Raw genomic sequence first — 18,288 nt, 5'->3', positions numbered from 1 at the left:
AGCCGGGAGGCCATCCCAGGTAGACTGCGGCCTGATGAGCAAGAAGGGTGACCCGAATTTACTGAGCAAATCCACCCTGGGGCGAGGGATTACTAACACCTCAGTGATGTACGATTCCCCAGCCTTTGAATAAGTTTGAGCAATAGCTCTCCTGAGCAAAAGGTTTCCTGTTCATGCCTCAGCCCCTAGGCAGGGAATCTGTGGTTCTCTGGATGTTATTGGACTCCAACTCCCATGATCCCTCATATTGGCTCTGCTGGCTTGGCGTTGATGGCAACTGGGGTCCAGCAACAGTGGGGCAGCTGCAATTTCCCCCTCTCAGCCTCAACTGAACAGGCAATGGGGCAACTCGCACTGTGCAATTTTGAACCTTTGGGCTACTTGCTGCAGAATTGCACACCGACCAGCTTCCAGATGTTTTCCTTTGAAATGTCTCTTCGGAAATGTTTGTGCCCGAAACCTTTTGAAAGCTTGATCTGTGGTGATGGTGTGGCATTACTTGTTCACAGATGGGTGTTGCATACGCTGCAACATTTCTTCAATGAAAATAGAGGTGTCCTATTTAATAATAGTAATAATAATAATAATAATAATAATAATAATAATAATAATAATAATTTCATTATTTATACCCTACCCACCTGACTGGGTTGCCCCAGCCATTCTGGGTGGCTTCCAACATATATAAAAAACATAAGAAAACATTTAAAAACTTCCCCATACAGGGTTCAGATGTCTTCAAAAGGTTGTATAGTTACTTATCTCCTCGGCTCAGGGATCATTTAACTCCATACCCTCCAACATTTCTCAGATGAAAACAGGGATGTCCTAAGGAAAAGCAGGGCATTCCAGGATCAAATCAGAAACTGGGACGGCTTCTGTAAATCCAGGACTGTCCCTGGAAAGTAGGGACACTTGGAGGAGTCTGGTGTTGATAACTTGAGTCATCAAGGAATAAACGCAACTGCGTGAACCAGCTTCTAAATGGCTTTACAATGGCCTCATCACTCGCTTCACTGCTATTTTCTCCCCAAGGAATTCTGGGCATTGTGGAGTCTGTCGAGCGCCGCATTGTCTCCATAGCATTACCACAGTCCCTTTCTGATAAACCACAGGTGGGAAACCTTTACCCCCCCCCCCCCGCTTCCCCTAGTGTTACTCAACTACAATTCGCATCATCCTTGGCCATTGGCTATGCTTGCCGGGGCTGATGGGAGACGGAGTTCAGCCCCATCTGGAGGGCCAAAGGTTCCTGATTCATGCGATAAGCCATCCCGTGGCTCAGGCTACACTGGACTTTGCTAGAAACCCAAAAGCTGCTTTTTAAAATGATGTTAAGGGCTCCTATGTATTAAATAAGTTCTCTAAAGCAGGGAATTTTTAACAGACGTATGATAAAATGCCCTGCACTGCAGAAATGGCAAACCTGCTGCCTTTTGAATGTTGTTGGATTTTGGCTTCCATCGGTCCCAGGCAGCATAGCCAATGATCAAAGAGGATGGAAGTTGTAGCCCTTCGATATCTGGAGTGCTGCATCTTCCCATTCTTGCTGTCTTGGCCATCTGTCTTGAATGCTTTAGTTGAGATTCCAGCATGACAAGGGGGGTTGGGCTAGTTGAGCCTTGGGGGTCCCTTCAAACTATACGATTCTATGGTTCTATTCTGCACTGGCCCCTTTTCTCCTTGCACATCAAGCTGTGCCTGGCGAATTCCCTTCATCCGCACAAACTGCTAGAGATACAGAAACGCTTTTGAATCTGCAGTTCTGTACAGATGCAGAACATTTTGCCAATCTTCTCCTAGGGCAGAATAAGCCAAAGTGAAGGCTTCCCCCCTAGCTCTCCCATCTGACCAGCATGGCCAACAGTCAGGGATTTGGGGAGTTGGGAGTCCAGCAACTTTTAGATGGAGCTCTGCTGGCTTACACTAGGGCTGTGGTTTAGGGCTTTTAGATGGAGCTCTGCTGGCTTACACTAGGGCTTGCCGATCAGAAGGTCAGTGTTCAAATCCCTGCAACGGGGTGAGCTCCCGTTGCTATGTCCCAGCTCCTGCCAACCTAGCGGTTTGAAAGCACGCCAGTGCAAGTAGATAAATAGGTACCACTGCGGCAGGAAGGTAAACAGTGTTTCCGTGCGCTCTGGCTTCCGTCACGGTGTCCCGTTGCACCAGAAGCCATTTAGTCATGCTGGCAACATGACCCGGAAAGCTGTCTGTGGATGAATGCCAGCTCCCTCGGCCTGAAAGCGAGATGAGCGCCGCAACCCCATAATCACCTTCGACTGGACTTAACCGTCCAGGGGTCCTTTACCTTTTTACCTTATTAAACCGTTATGGGAAAATCCAACTGAAATCTGGGTTGTTATTGCTGTGCAAGAGGAGCATGGAATGCAAATAAGAATCTGCCAAGCGATGCACGTTTGGCAGCTTCTTTTAGGAATTTAGAAGCAAAAGGATGCAGGGCACTTTCTAGACAACCTGTTTATTGAGTTTATTCGCTCGGATTTGTCCATGGGAAGGTTAGATGATGTCATCGCCTTGAAGCAAGCGTTATCCCACACTTTCATTGCGATTTCCCTTCATCACAAAAGGCCGGTTTTTTGTGGGGAAGCAGGTTTGTTGCACAATACCTTCCGATCAGTGGAAATTGTGCAACCCCCGAGTTTGCCATTATGTGGTTGAGTCCCACCTGGAATTTGTTAGTCTGGAAGTGCCCTAAAGGTACAAGCAGGATACCTGGCAGTGTATTTTTTCCAAGAAGCAAACTCTGTGTACACGAAGCCTGAAGACAAAACTGCATGTGGAAAAACACAGATTTCATATTTTGGGACTATCCTGCTTTGGCTCAGCCCAAAATCCTATCTCTCCCCCTCTCCTATCACGGATACTCCACCTCACCTGCCTTTTTTATTCTTAATTTATAGCCATTGCTTTGTCTTGTTTCCATGGAAAATAAAAACACGTCTTCTTTTTTTGCTTCCGACATAGTTGCTGTTTTTTCCAAAGTCTCTATCTATGGGAGAGTGAGAAATTGGGGTGAATGGGAGGGTATTTCTCCAGGTTTTAGAAAGGTTGTAATTAACCCATCTCCCCCAGGCTCTTCCCCTCTATATGTTCCCTTCCCCAGTTTTTATCTCTTTGCTTCTTTCCCCCGGACACTGCTTTCTCCAAAAACGGCCTGGAGTGGAATTCTGAACACCACGCACTCAACACATTCTTATGCCACTTTACCTGTCATCGTTCTCCCTAAAGAATCCTAGGATCTTTAAGTTAAGAGCTCTTAAAGAGACCCTCCTAATCCCCTAAAACAAAAACAAAAAACCCTACAATTCCCTGGGAAGAGGGAGTCATTGCTAAACCACTCTGGGAGATGGGGGTTTCCTAGCACCATTAACAAACTACAACTCCCAGAATTCTTTGGGGGAAGCCATGACTGTTGAAGTGGTACAAGAGTGCCTTAAATGGCAGTTGTACAGTGGTACCTCGGGTTACAAACGCTTCAGGTTACATACTCTGCTAACCCGGAAGTAGCACAGTGGTACCCCGGGTTAAGTATTTAATTCGTTCCAGAGGTCCTTTCTTAACCTGAAACTGTTCTTAACCTGAAGCACCACTTTAGCTAATGGGGCCTCCTGCTGCCGCCGGAGCACAATTTCTGTTCTCATCCTGAAGCAAATTTCTTAACCTGAAGCACTATTTCTGGGTTAGCGGAGTCTGTAACCCGAAGTGTATGTGACATGAAGTGTCTGAAATTAAGAAATTTACCTCAGGATGAGAACAGAAATCGCGCAGCGGCAGCGGGAGGCCCCATTAGCTAAAGTGGTACCTCAGGTTAAGAACAGTTTCGGGTTAAGAACAGACCTCCGGAACAAATTAAGTTCTTAACCAGAGGTAACACTCTAGTTTCAGCAGTGCTTTTTTCTGGGTGCATGCAGGGGTACGCATACCCCTAAACATTTTGTGAATCTAAGTTTGGCCTCATTGAGGGGCAGTATGTCAGTATAAGTAGGAAAGTGAGAGTACCCCCTAAACATTTTTTAAGAAAAAAAAGCACTGAGTTCCAGACATACAATGCTGTATCCTTGTTAAAATCCTCAATATTCTCATTCACTCGTTATAGGCAATAATAGGCAGTCCTTTGCTGACTTTAACGCTTTCTCAAAATATTTTCCTCTGCTAGCTCCCCCTCCCCCCTTTTAATGGCTTGATTTCAATGTCTCTGCACTCCCCCCCCCCAAAATAAATCAGATGATAAAAAAATGGACAGCTTTTTAAATTGGAGATACACAGAATCCCTCCACACTGGTATTTTCCTGGTGGGTCAATTGTGGGTGCGATCCCAATCGCCGTCTCTCTGGCTCACTCTTAACCAGGAGTTTGATAATAAATGGGACTGCTGCAAGATTCATTGGTGGGTTTAGTGCTCTTTGAAAGAGGCAGGGCAAAGAATTCAGGAATAACAGCACCATTCCTGCCCCACCACCGACAAAAATTGCCAAATCGGATGTGTTTTTCGAAGGCAAGACGAATTCTTCACTCAAGCGAGGCAGAAGAATATGGGAGAACCTCAACTTTTCTCCTTCATGTGGTGGGGGCAAAGCAGACAGGGGGCTCATCCAGACTGCCTCTTGTGTTGCCTTTCTAGGCACCGGTTTGCCCTTGAAAGAGTTGTGCCTGAGCACTTTTATTTATGTATTTATTTGGCCGTGGCGCTTTCCCTGTGACCACTCGCTCTATACCACTGAATCAGAGCAAACCGCAATCTATGGGAAACCCAAATTGCTGTTTGTTCCAATTCAGAGGTTAAGGAGAGGGGTTTTTGTGGGGGAAGTGCTCAGACAAAGAGCTTTAAAAAGTGGCCTGGGATGCCTAGGAAGCGTAGGGAAAAGATAAGTGTGGATGAGCCCAGGAAGTGCCGTAGTTTAGTCCCCTTAGTGTGAATAGTACAGAAGTGAGGTACTTTACCGCTTAAGTTAACACAGGAGTAAACTACCGCTGTTTGAAGAGGCGAATGTGAACACACCTTCCTCTCGATAATTTAATTTAGGTTCTGTGGGATGTGAGCTCATTCGCCTTTGTGACTTGTGTCAGTTCAAATAGGTTCCCAGGTGCTGATGTTTCCCCAGGAGCAAGTCTCAAAATCTGGGCTGATTTTGGCTTCAAGTCACTTCCCTCTCCCTCCTTCCCTTGTTTGTTCTCCATAGGATCTTGGATCCGTGCAAGGCCCTGGCAGGGGGATGGAGACACGCTGCAATGGCTTGTTGCCCCAATTATCCTGCAAATGCTCCCTAACTAAGCACACCACACGTCCTTGATGCCACATGGACCCAGAAGACTTGCTATGGATTGGGCAGACACAACCCAATAACTTCTCTTTATAGAAAACTTGGCAAAACACTCAACTTCCTTATGGACAGAGGAGTGGTTGCAAAGGGAGGGGCCTTTAAGGTGCAAAAAGCCTGGGGCGGATTTTTTTATTTTTGCAAAGCATATCTGTGTACCTTGGCAGTGGAGGATATTTTCTGCTCCTGTGGTGATGCGGTTTCCAAGGGCACAATTTTATTTTTGTTTGTTTAAATCCAAATAGGAAAGGAAAAGCAGCTGTTTATTAACAGGGGAGGAAATAAAGGAACACAGTGAGGAAAAGTTCAACCCAGTTTCCTGGGTGTTGTTGTTTTTTGCACCCTCAGCTGTGTCCTAAAATGGAACTCATTCCTATAGACTCCAATGGGAGCCGCTGAGAACTGAACCAAACTTCTGGCCACACAACCCCATCTCAGGTTCTTTCTTTTGTTATAATGCAATCCTGTGGTTCAGTTATGGCAGCTGGAGGTAGGATACCAATCAAACGAAGTTCATTAGGAAACCAAATGCAAGTTGTAGCCAGGATTCGGGATACCCCCAAACGAGGGCAATATTGCACCAATGTCAGGATCGCACTGTTAAAAATCACAACACTAGCTCGACATTGGTGGCATTGCAGGGACACCAAATGTGGTTGCTACTAGGACTTACTTCCGAGTAGACAAATAGTTAGGGCTGCCCTGAATTCAACAGGTCTGACTCTCAGGCAGTCTCAGCATTGTAGTAATTTCCCTCAGACTTTGGCTGGTCTCGCTAGAATATAGAAGATTTGGGGGCTTATAAAGGCTGTGACAGAGAACGACATTTTGGGGGCGTTGCCCAGTAAGAGAGAGAGATCCTTCAGGCAATGTTCCTTGTTGTTCAGAAGAGAGCGCTTGCTGTCGAATTAAACAAAAATCTGGAGATCCCAGAAAATCTTTTCAAACTTTTTTTTCTTTTTCTTTTTTTAAACATTTCCTATCACTCGCTCCACTGCGGCCCCGCCATCCTCTCCCATTTCACCTTGAGGTAAACTGGAGTTGAGGCGAGCAGAAGATCTCTTCTGCACCACCTCCGCTTCCTGTTTGCCCCTCACAATCTCCCTGATAAGAATTATTTTTTAATTATTTTTTGTCAAGGTTGTATTTTTTTCTTCTTCTTCTCCCCCACCCTCCCCACTTTCATGCAAAACAACCCCCTTTGGTTTGCCCCTCACCCCCGCACACCCTCCCCAGGAAAAAAACAAAACGAAAATGAAACAAAAACAAAAAAGGCAGAAAATATAAACATCAAATGAAAATTATGGGCGTGCAGGGGGGAGGGGGTGGGGGGGAGAGAAGGACACATTATTAAATTAACAGAGAACTTGTAACGGCGTTCGAAAAGAAATTCAATTTACACAAGATTCCACAGCACAGATATACACAGAAAATACAACTCTTATATTACAGTAGTCTTGGAGGGAGGGGTGGGGGGGGTCTGTGTGCCATATTGTAAAAGTCCAGAGTTCAATTGCCCACCCCAGGCTGAGATCTCCCTCTTCCGGTTTGAGCATCTCAAACCTGAAATCCTGACTCCCTGCTCCTCTTAAGAGAAAGAAAGAAAAGAGCCCACCGTTGGCTAGGATACAGTTTCGTCCTACCACTGAGCCGGGATTATAGTGCGGATAGGTGGTTGGTGTTTTTTTTTTGGGGGGGTGTCCCACCGCCCTCTCCATCTCACATCAAAATCCCAGGCCCGTCCTCTCGGAGGGAAAGGGAGCTCCATCTTGGTGGCCGGGCGAGAAAAAGAGGGGAGCTGTTTTTAAAAGGGGTTCGCCTGTGCCAAGATGCAGCCGCTTCTGGGGAAAGGCAGCGGCAAAGTATACAAGCGTCCCCAGCTCAGAGCTCTGCGATTCAAGTAGCTGCTGCGGGTGGGCCCTGGCTCTTTATCCGCCAGCGCTTCTCTTCACATTTCCCACCGTGAGTCGAGAGTCCGGAGCGGAGGGAGGGAAACCAGGCCCCCCTCGTACCTGCGCCGCCACCCACCCACCCTCCACCCTGTTCTCCCCGCTCTTGTTGAGAAGAGGGGCAGGAGAGTTAATGTGAGCAGCAACCTCCTCCCGGCAGCCGCGAGCTGGAACCAGGTACACCTTTGTAGCAGCAATGCAGGAAAAAACCCAAAAGTAAAAAAAAAAAGTGCCAATGGACGTTTGGCACCCTTAGGAGGGCAGGGAAAAGGAGGGCAGGTGGGTTGGTCAGTCCGATCCGTGGCAACGGGAGGGCGATGCAAGATGCCCCTGGATCTACTGGGAATCAGGACAGGGAGAAGCTCAGGCTGCCGTGGAGGAGTGGGGTGGGCAGGGCTGGGCGTATATTTTCTTTCACATTCTTATGCCCTTGCCTGGAACGACAACAACAATAAATAGACACCAGAGGCGGAGGCCCGCAGCCCCTGCGGATTTGGGGACGGGCCCCCTCCTCAGCTTGAGTCCTTCGAGGGTTTGCCAGAGAGCACAAGCCACTGCTGCTAGGAGTAAGGGGTGGGGTGGGATGGGGGGAGCTCGTTCGTTCCCTCTCCCCCCCTCTCTCCAGCCTCCCTGCGTGGTCCCGTTTTCTCCTTCTTTACAACAGCAGCGGCTCCTCACAGTCTGGATTGGCGCACACGATGAGGAAGGGGCAGCGGTGGCGGGGAGTCCTCCTGTCCAAGGCGTGGTGGCGGCCAGATGCACTCGGGGGCGGCATCTGCGCGGAAGGAGAAGCGGCGTTATTGCCTCGGGGGCAGAGCAAATGGGCATCCGTGCTACAGAAACAAAAACGGCAAGTTTCCTTTTCCTGAAGTAGCCACGGGGAACCCCTAGCCTGCAGGCTTAAGCCAACCGGCCCGCCCTCTCGATCCGGCCCCCCACCAACATGCTCCCGACGCTACTTCACCCTCGCTGACTCTGAGCACAATTCAAAGTGTTGGTGTTGACCTTTAAAGCCCTAAACGGCCTTGGCCCAGTATAGCTGAAGGAGTGTCTCCACCCCCATCGTTCTGCTCGGACGCTGAGGTCCAGTGCCGAGGGCCTTCGGAGGTTCCCTCACTGCGAGAAGCAAAGCTACAGGGAACCAGGCAGAGGGCCTTCTCCGTAGTGGTGCCCGCCCTGTGGAACGCCCTCCCATCAGATGTCAAGGAAATAAACAACTATAGGACTTTTAGAAGACATCTGAAGGCAGTCCTGTTCAGGGAAGTTTTTAATGTGTGACATTTTGATGTATTTTTAATCCTTGTTGGAAGCCGCCCACAGTGGCTGGGGAAACCTAGCCAGATGGGCAGGGTACAGATAATAAATTATTATTATTATTATTATTATTATTATTATTATTATTATTATTATTATTATGAATATCATCACCAGCCTGTTCCTCTCCTTTAATGATTGTCCCATCAGCTGTGAACTGGACCCTGGAGACAGTTCTGGAAGAGGGGTGTTTTGTTACTTTATCAGATTTGCTTTTAGCACTCCTCCAAAGGACTTGTGGCACCACAGAATCACAGACTTGTAGAACTGTACAGTCATCTAGCCCAACCCCCAGGAATGCAGGAATCACAACTAAAGCATCCCTGACAGATGGCCATCCAACCTCTGCTTAAAAACCTCCAAGGGAGGAAAGTCCACAGCATCCCAAAGCAGTATATTCTACTATTTATCAGCGCTTGCTGTCAGAAAGTTCTTCCTCATGTTTAGTTAGAATCTCCTTCCTTGTAACCAAATACAGTGGTACCTTGGGTTACATACGCTTCAGGTTACAGATGCTTCAGGTTACAGACTCCGCTAACCCAGAAATAATACCTCGGGTTAAGAACTTTGCTTCAGGATTAGAACAGAAATCGCGCGGCAGCGGCGGTGCAGCGGGAGGCCCCCTTAGCTAAAGTGGTGCTTCAGGCTAAGAACAGTTTCAGGTTAAGAACAGACCTCCGGAACAAATTAAGTACTTAACCTGAGGTACCACTGTATGGACTTGTCCTCCACCCCCTTTATTCTCACAACAAGCCTCCAAGGCAGGTTAGGCTGGGTGCTCTGGGACTGAGGAGAGACTTGAATCCAGGTCTCCCTGTTCTACATCGGATACGCTAAGTCAGGGGTCAGCAAACTTTTTCAGCAGGGGCTGGTCCACTGTCCCTCAGACCTTGTGGGGGGCCGGGCTATATTTCGAAAGGGGGGGGGGATGAAGGAATTCTTATGCCCCACAAATAACCCCAGAGATGCATTTTAAATAAATGCACACACTCTACTCATGTAAAAACACCGGGCAGGCCCCACAAATAACCCAGAGATGCATTTTAAATAAAAGGGCACATTCTACTCATGTAAAAACACGCTGATTCCCAGACCATCCGCAGGCTGGATTTAGAAGGCGATTGGGCCAGATCCAGCCCCTGGGCCATAGTTTGCCTACCCATGCGCTAAGTGCTACACCACATTAGCTCTCGAGCATGAGTCTCTGCTTCGGCACGTGTTGCTTTCACAGTACCCTGCAGGTATGTAGTCAGTGTCAAAGAGCAATAGCACATACTGACCTTAGTCATCTTGGTGTTAACAGGAGTACGTTCGCACTGACATACTGTCTGCCCGTTGGCTACCTAATGAGTTCCCTGTGAAAAGGACCAGGGTGGGGAGATGAAGGAAACAAAAAGCAAGAGAGATCAAACAAAATGGCCCTCACGCTCCTGAGCTTTCAAAGATCACTCACTGGCTGGCCACATGTGCAGTACCTGGGTGTTTTGGCACAGGAAACTGTCCCCGCCCATCTTTTCTCCTACCACCCCACCCTGCACCGCTGAAAAGTACACCCTCCAACAGTTTCCCCACATGTAGGTCTGCCATATTCTGAAGAGCAAAAAAGAGGGTGCTATGACAAACACTCATTCCAAATACCCCTACTCCAGGCATAGGCAGCCTTTTGGCCTACAACTCCCATGATCCCTAGCTAACAGGACTAGTGGTCAGGGATGATGGGAATTGTTGTCCAAAACATCTGGAGGGCCGAAAGTTGCCTATGCCTGCCCTACTCTATGTAGGCTATAGAAGCTGTGATATATTGCTGAGGGAGACAGGAGAAGAGAAGAAGAAAGCAAGTCTTCAGCCACCAGTTATGTCTACGTCTCATCCAGAAAGTATAGCCAGAGACATTTTGGCAAATTTAACAAATCCACCTGGACGGAAATTTTACCCCTGAAAAAGAGGACATGTTCTGGAAAAAGAGGACACACTGCAACCCTACGAGCACCAGTGACCTTGGTGACTTCAATGCAGCCTTCTGTTTCACACTTTGGTCCCATTAAAATCAACGTCAAATCAAAGTCTCTGCCATTCCAGTGGGAATGAAGAATGGACTGGCAACAATTGGGATGTGGCTATATTAGAGCAGCTAACTGGGCTTGGAAGGGTAGTAAAAGGTGTTGCAAATCTTTTGTTGAAACCTGGTCTCCTTTCTTTTCATATGTAAGGGAAGGAGATAACAATTCTCTCCCACCAACTACTCAAATTTGTCTGCGGTGAGGCTATATTAACCACTAATGCCTTAAGTATACGCTTGAAATGACACTAAAAACTCAGTGCAATTTTTTTGTGGAGATTATATATCTAGACTATCCAGTCACTTGTTAAAAGTTCTATTATTTTGAAAAATAAAAATTTCATTGCAAAGAAGAAGACGAAGAATGGGCCAACGTAGTCGGTACAGTGGTTAGAACTGGGGTTATGGAGCAAGGATTAGGAGGTACAGGGATAACGGTTTAGTAGTGAGTGAATCATTTTACACATGTTCACAAGCATTATTCTCGCCTGCTGGCAGCCTGAAGATGCAGAGGGCGGGAAACAGACATTGCTGACACCAGCAAGTGCTTAATTTTGCCACTGTTTTTCTAATGTTCGTTTTATTGATATCGTGTAAACCTGAGGAGATTTATACTGAAAGACAGCACAGGCATTTTAATATGTAAATAAATAAAAAAGTGGGGAAAGAAGCACAAGGCCTGCTCCTGCCATTTTGCGTTCTGGCTCATACAAAGCCCCTGCGCAAGGGAAGCGGGTTTCTCCACACAGCGGCTCATGTACCCTCTGGCTGCATCTTACGAAGCTGCACCCCGGGTGAGGTAATGGAGGCCACGGAGGCTGTGCGGAAATTGGCCGGCAGCATCTCGGCCGAATCGGGGCTGACACCGCGGAGATCTTTCTCCCGGAACATCTTCCGCCAAGATGGGGAACGACTGAAGGTCTTGGCACTGTCCTGTGAAGCAGAGAAAGAAGAATGCATAGGCGGGCGCACAGAATAAAGGTTGGAATACGTCACCAAGCCAGAGGCTCTGGAAGGAGGAGACGCTCACCTCATCCAGCCGCCGGTCGGTTCCCATAGTGATGAGGTTCCCAAATTCCTTTTCCAACATCTGCCGAGCCTAAATTGAGAGAAAAAAGAAGGAGATCCTTTCAGGCTTGACCCCTTCCAACTGCTCCACAAGGTACTGGTCCTTCTCTACTTGCAAAGCATCAAGGAGAGGAGAAACAGAGTCTGGGGATCTCATTAGTAAAGGGACCCCTGAGCATTAGGTCCAGTCGTGGCCGACTCTGGGGTTGTGGCGCTCATCTCGCTTTATTGGCCGAGGGAGCCGCGTACAGCTTCTGGGTCATGTGGCCAGCATGACTAAGCCGCTTCTGGCGAACCAGAGCAGCGCACGGAAACGCTGTTTACCTTCCCGCCGGAGCAGTACCTATTTATCTACTTGCACTTTGACGTGCTTTCGAACTGCTAGGTTGGCAGGAGCAGGGACCGAGCAACGGGAGCTCACCCTGTTGCGGGGATTCGAACCGCCGACCTTCTGATCGGCAAGTCCTAGGCTCTGTGGTTTAACCCACAGCACCACCCGCATCCGGGGATCTCATTGGCCAGGGCATTATGGTCCCATAGAGAAGGGGTGGGGAAGCTTTCACCCTCCAGATGTTGCTGAACTCCAATTCCATCAGCCCCAGCAAGCACGGCCAATAGACCAGAGATTATGGGAGTTGTAGTTCAGCAACAGAAGAAGAAGAACAGGGCGTGTTCTGCCTGGTTCCCTGAAACCTCATTTCTCATAGTGAGGGAACTGCCAGAAGGCCGTCCCGGCTGGACAATGGGGGTGGAAACACTCCTTCAGGTATACTGGGCCGAGGCAGTTTAGGGCTTTAAAGGTCAGCACCAAGACTTTGAAATTTTAATATATAATATTTTTTATTTGCTTTTCTGTTATATCTTGCCATCAATACGTACTATGTTACATTCATGCATAAAACAAAGCATAAATGTAAAACATGGACATATAATAATAATGGCTGTTGGGTTACTGCCGGGGAGACGGGGGCATTCAGCAGGCCCTCAGCTGGCTCTAGCCACCGGCCAGCAGCCGGGCGATCTCTGGTACAGCATCAATCAGCAACACGAGCCTTAGATACATTTAGAGACTCAGCACGTTCTTATCAGCAGTGTGAATAACTTCTCACAACGGACGTGGCGGACAGAGACATGTGTAAGCATTATTTACAGGCGTTTATTCAGCATAATTCAGGAACAAAGGAAAAACATGTCTGCTTCCCTTCGTGTCCAGCAAACAGGAACATAGCAAAAGCAATATATAAACGGAAGTTCCCAGCAGACTGTGCTGGAAGTAAACAGGCATGTGACACACAACAGTTATGCCTGATCCTTTTAAGGTGGAACGGAACTATATCCTAACATATCCAAATTCCTCCAGGTTGTTTAATCCCTATATATCTTTACTTTTACTTCCCTCCTACTCTTTCCAAGACTTTGAATTGTGCTCGGAAACGTATTGGGAGCCAGTTTAGATCCTTTGGGACTTGTGTTCCCCATACCTGCCACCGAGGCTGATGAAGAGGGACCGTGTGTGTGTGCCCCTCTTAAGTCAAGGGAACCCACCTGCCACACTGAAGGCACCTAAGAGAGGTCCTAGGCCGGGTAAACCCAAGGCTCCAGGATTTGCCCCTGCACGAGGCACCCTTCATTTTGCCTCGTCCCTCAGGCTCCCCCTCAGTCCTCCCCTTCCCTCATCCGGCCTTCCCAGGCCTGCTCCTCACCTGTGTGTTCTGGGTAGGGATCTGCAGCAGCAGGGCCAAATCGTTGCAATCAAAGGTGTCGTCCAGGGCCAGGAGGGCCCCGTGCACCCCGCTTTCGATCAGGTTGTTGGCGAACTCCTTCAGCCCAATCATTTGCACCCAGCACATCACACGCTCGTTGGACCACACCATCACATCTGGAGGGGGGGGAGAGGAGGCAGGCTTAGCAGCAAGCTCAGTCCCGCACACGCCACAATCCGTTTGTCCCTGTCCCAATTTACACTATTTGTAGACACCGCCTGAGGATGACCCCGGGCCTTTGCTTCCTGCTCCACACCTACCTTTGATTTGGTTCTGGCTCTCTTCCCGTCTTCTCTCCAGTTCCTTCCGGTCATAGTTCAGCCGCTTCAGGCACATGATCCCATAATGGAGGCTCACCCTGAGACAGATAGAAGCGGAGGTTACACCTGAGATATACCGTATTTTTTGCACCATAACACTCACTTTTTTCCTCCTAGAAAGTAAGGGGAAATGTCTGTGCGTGTTATGGAGCGAATGCCTGCGGGTGGCGGGGGGATCTGCTGCAGTCGTGAGCAGAGGATCCATGGTTCCCCTTCCTTCCCTCCTCCGTAGTTACAAAGCATGGATCCACATGGATCCTCAGGATTTTTGCATTGGTCTACTCCAAACTCACTGTCAGATCACATGTCTGTGGCCACGGCATGAACCACAAAAATCATATATCCACTATTTCGTTTAGAATATTTTTTTCCTTGTTTTCCTCCTCTAAAAACCATGTGCATGTTATGGTCTGGTGCGTGTTATAGAGCGAAAAATACGGTAAGTGAAGTGGCTAAGACAGGGCTGGCTCCGGGTTCGAAGGGGGCCCCTTTACTGGACTCCTTCCTGTCTTGGTGGGTTTATCTGGTGGCAGCGGCAGCAACATTCTGTTCAGTACTGGGTACAACAGAACAGGGAGTCGCCATTTAAATTTCCCACAATGCCCCTGGCACATCCTTGCTCTAGGGAATTGTGGGGAATGAAAATTGTGGCTCCCACCCCTGGCTGCCCAGTACTGTTTGGGGTGCTGAAGTGCCACAGGCATGAGCTGGGGCCTTGGTAGCCACCCGTGGGTGCCACATTCCGATTCCAGGTTTGGACTATGAGTGGACAAATTCTTGGTTCAAATTCAGCCTCTTGTCAAATGCTCAGAGAACCCCCTTGAAAGCTTCCAAGCTTTAGGTTTTAATGCAGAAGGCAGAAAACAATTTGGGAGGTGGGCACTTTGGTGCTTGCTTATCGCTATTCTCAGCACCCTCGCCCTACCCAGAATCCCCTGCAGCGGGTGTGTGGAGCCATTACAGGAAGCTTTATTCGCAACAAAGGCTGCTCTCTCGTGCAGGAGTAGGCCCTCGCTCCTGAGCAAACAGGTGCAGGACTGCTCTGTAAAACTACGTTTTCAACGTGGATGCACACATCTTATCTGCAGAAGTGTGATGGCCTGGGATTCGGACTTGGAGGCTGAACCTGAGGAATCCCAGCCTGCACAGGAGTCCCCGCCTCCAGAACCAGCTGAGCCGGGGCTGGGGCTTCAGCCTGAAGGGTCCTCACCTGTGCTGGATCCTCAGGTGCAGGCATCAGCTGAGTCTGCTCTGGCTCCTGAGGTGATGGAGGACCCATTGCCTGCAGGTGCTCCAGTCTGAGGTTGCAGATGCTCAGGGCAGAGAGGCGGAGGGAACTAAGTTCCCGCAGGAGGAGTGCTCGCCTCCAGGCCAGGAGAGGTGAGTCACCTGTGGACCGGGGCTGCCCTATGCCTCGGGGCAGATAAAAGCCAGCCAGCCCCAGTCCCAGGTTGCTGGAGCAACATTGTTGGTAGCCTGTTCCTCCCTGCACCCAGTTCTGCTCTTCTGCCAGAGTTCCTGACCTCACCCGACTCCCTGCCTTGGACCCAGCTTCAGCTTTGACGGACAGCCTCCATAACGCACCCCCGACCTCGGACTGGACTCGGACCTCACTGCACGGTTAACCCTAACCTGACAAGAAGGTTCAATCAAGCCCTTGGCTTCCCCTTCTTCACCTGTGGAAGCTGTCCACCATCTTGAGCTGGCCCCGCAGTTCCTTCTTGTTGAGGTGGTCCAGCATTCGGGCATCGACGAGCGACTCCATGAAATAGCTGCGGTACTGGGGCAAGCCCAGGCTGGGCAGCCAGTCGTTCCCCACCCACTCGTGGTTCATGTCACCGTATGCCAGGATCTTTGGAAACAGAAAAGGGAGGAAGACCGTGTGAGTGAGAGGGAGGTGCGCGCACACAAACACACTATGTATGTTTTGGGCTTTGAGCAATTAGCGATGCTTGTTTAATTAACACAGTTACAAACCTTTCCCCAATCCCCCTCACCTCTCTCAGGACAACACTTCCTTCTGAATTCTGTGCATCTACTGTATTGTATTTATTTAGTTACTGCATTTATAACCTGCCTTTCTTTCATGGAAGCAATAAGCTGAGATCTTTGGGTGAAGTGTGGTATGTTGTTGTTGTTGTTGTTGTTGTTGTTGTTGTTGTTGTTAATAATGTCCCTTAGGGAGCCTCCCAAGCCAGATACTGTACTGAACCTAGGCCTGCCCAGCTTCAGCAAAATTGCTGCACATGTCCTTAGCATTAGTTTCCCCATTTCAGGACAAAATGGAACCAGGAATTTAAAAAGTGCAAACGTTCAGAGTGGGTGGGTAGGAAAGCAGCAAAAAACCCATCAGGCCCTCCTCTCTCCACCCTAAAAATGGGGAAACTAAAATTTCTGCCCACTTGCTCTTCAAATCCATTGGTTCTCTAATCCCCTTTCTTTTTCAACTTATAGACTTAGTGGACGTTACAGTGCAACGAAGGTAGCAGATCACTGAGCAACAGACATTAGTGCTTTCCCTAAATTCCAGTGTGATTCCCGGAGAGCGGAACATGCCCCTCTTTCTTGCGACAAGATGGCGTGGGTTCTGGGCACTGTTGGAACTTGCGCATCTCAGCCCAGGGCAGATGGGCAAGTTCCCCTTTCACCCATTCCCCAAAGCAGAGTATTATGTGTCTTGGACCCCCCACCTTTTCCCCTATCCCTGGTGGTGTGTGAAGCAGCTCTCGCGCCATCTCATCACAGATGGCCTCTTCCAGAAAGCATAGAAAGAGCAGGCGGATACTTGCAATACAATGAGAGGGACAAAAGAAAGAAAAGGGTGCAAACAGATCTGTAATGCTCTTTCTCTGTCCCAAAATGCAGCCATCCCGGATTAAATAGACATGGAACACAGGGCACCTGTGCTAATAATTTTGTTCAAACAAAACACCGCACAGAACATCCTTAAATGTGTTATACAATGGGAAGTCCTTTTGGTTTAAGGGGAGATGGCCATTGAATTCGGTGGAACTGTTGGTTCTGCTACAGACTGAAACAGGAGAATCTACACAATGGGAGAACCACCCATTCTCTTGAAGTGTTGCAGATTCCCCCAGCCCTACGCTCTCCAATAACAACAAAAAACAACCCGCACCCCCTCCTCTTCCACAGACAAGTAGGCATGCAAGGACAGAGAGGGCTATTGTGCAGATCCCTCTCATACCTGCTCCCAGCTGATTTCTTTTGTCTCCTGGATAGAGGTTAAATGGAAAGCAGGAAGGAAAGCAGAAAGGAATTGTTAAGGCAGGGTTAAACACAGTTTGCTTGCACATGTGACCACTGACAGTTCAGAGTTAAGAATGTCTCACTTGATCTCAGACCAGGCCTACTCTGTACATGCAGAAGAATGAACAGGAGTCCTCATATGGCAGAATAGGTTGCATCACTTAAAATACAGCTAGGATCATATTCTGGGATCATTCTGTTTGTTCACAACACACATATACGCCACCAGCTCCCTACAAGCAGAAACCTGGCACATGGTGTGCTAACCTTTGACCTGCAAGCTATCTTTATTTAAAAAGCACACCAAAGCATTAAAAGTGGCATCCTACAACACAAAATGACTATGGACTTTTCTGATCTGTCCACCCGCTAGATTTGTACCAGAAATAAGCTAGAGTGCCATCGTCAAGTGCCCTCCACCTGCCTCTATATGCATGAAGGAAGCACAGAACCCACTCTTGCAAAAACAACAGAAGGAGAGAAAGGGATAAATAGCGTCCGCTTGCAAGAAGGACCCAGTAAGTCCCCAGAGAAATAGGCAAGCGCCATCTTCTGACCTCCCAGGTGCATACAAACGCCATCATATTCACACACAGGGCCGGCCCACCTATTAGTTGAGGTGAGAGCCTCTTGCCTCAGGCGGCAGGTGGAAGAGGCAGCAGATTGGTGCCCCCACCTGTCTGCTTCTACTGCCTGCCTAGCTGCCCACCACCTTTTTGCTGGCCGGCCAGCCATCTGACCACCAACACCCCTGGCAAAGCAGCCACCAGCTCCAGCTCCGCAGCTGCTCTCCTTAGGGCTTTTAGAGTGTTGCCGCTGCCCTGCCACTTCAGCAAAGGAGCTGCCAGGCTGCTAAAGTGCTGTCCGTGTCACTCAGCTGCGTCTTAACATGAGGAAGGGGCCTTCCTCAAAGCAAGGCATGTGTGGGCATGGTGGCCTTGGGAAGCGCCTGTTCAAAAGTTTATCGCTCTGAAGCTTTTCAACAGTATTTGCTGCTGCAAACGTGGCAGCGGCGCAGGCGTTCTCCCAAGGCCGCCTTGCTCACAATGCCCCACTTGGAGGAAGGGTCTGCAGAGTGCCTTCGAGCGAGATGACCCCAAAGGCAGCAGGCAGCAGAGGAAGCTGCATGGGAAGACCTTGGTAATATGCCACCCTGTACAAGGCCAACATTTGATGCCCTTCCCACAGCCCTTGCGGCACTGGCTTAAG

At 48.9% G+C, this 18,288-nt stretch overlaps 1 protein-coding gene across 13 annotated transcripts in view; it reads right to left on the bottom strand.

Moving 5' to 3' along the window:
- Positions 1-5,786: 5,786 nt before the first annotated feature.
- PPFIA3 (PTPRF interacting protein alpha 3) overlaps positions 5,787-18,288 on the bottom strand; it is a 70,223-nt gene continuing 57,721 nt past the window's right edge. For 12 of the 13 annotated variants that reach the window (XM_082194296.1, XM_082194295.1, XM_082194305.1 and 9 more), the window contains 8 exons: positions 17,018-17,044; positions 15,489-15,664; positions 13,753-13,850; positions 13,433-13,608; positions 11,692-11,760; positions 11,423-11,594; positions 9,883-9,957; positions 5,787-8,063 (listed from right to left, as the gene is read on the bottom strand). In XM_082194296.1, coding sequence (XP_082050422.1) covers positions 9,899-9,957; positions 11,423-11,594; positions 11,692-11,760; positions 13,433-13,608; positions 13,753-13,850; positions 15,489-15,664; positions 17,018-17,044 — 777 coding nt within the window. In that variant the 3' untranslated portion in view covers positions 5,787-8,063; positions 9,883-9,898. The remainder of the gene's footprint in view (positions 8,064-9,882; positions 9,958-11,422; positions 11,595-11,691; positions 11,761-13,432; positions 13,609-13,752; positions 13,851-15,488; positions 15,665-17,017; positions 17,045-18,288) is intronic. The other variant, XM_082194306.1, reaches the window with a different exon arrangement.

Source organism: Podarcis vaucheri (assembly GCF_965113315.1).
Source record: "Podarcis vaucheri genome assembly, chromosome: 13".
Lineage (NCBI taxonomy): Eukaryota > Metazoa > Chordata > Lepidosauria > Squamata > Lacertidae > Podarcis > Podarcis vaucheri.
This window is presented reverse-complemented; position numbering and strand designations above follow the sequence as displayed.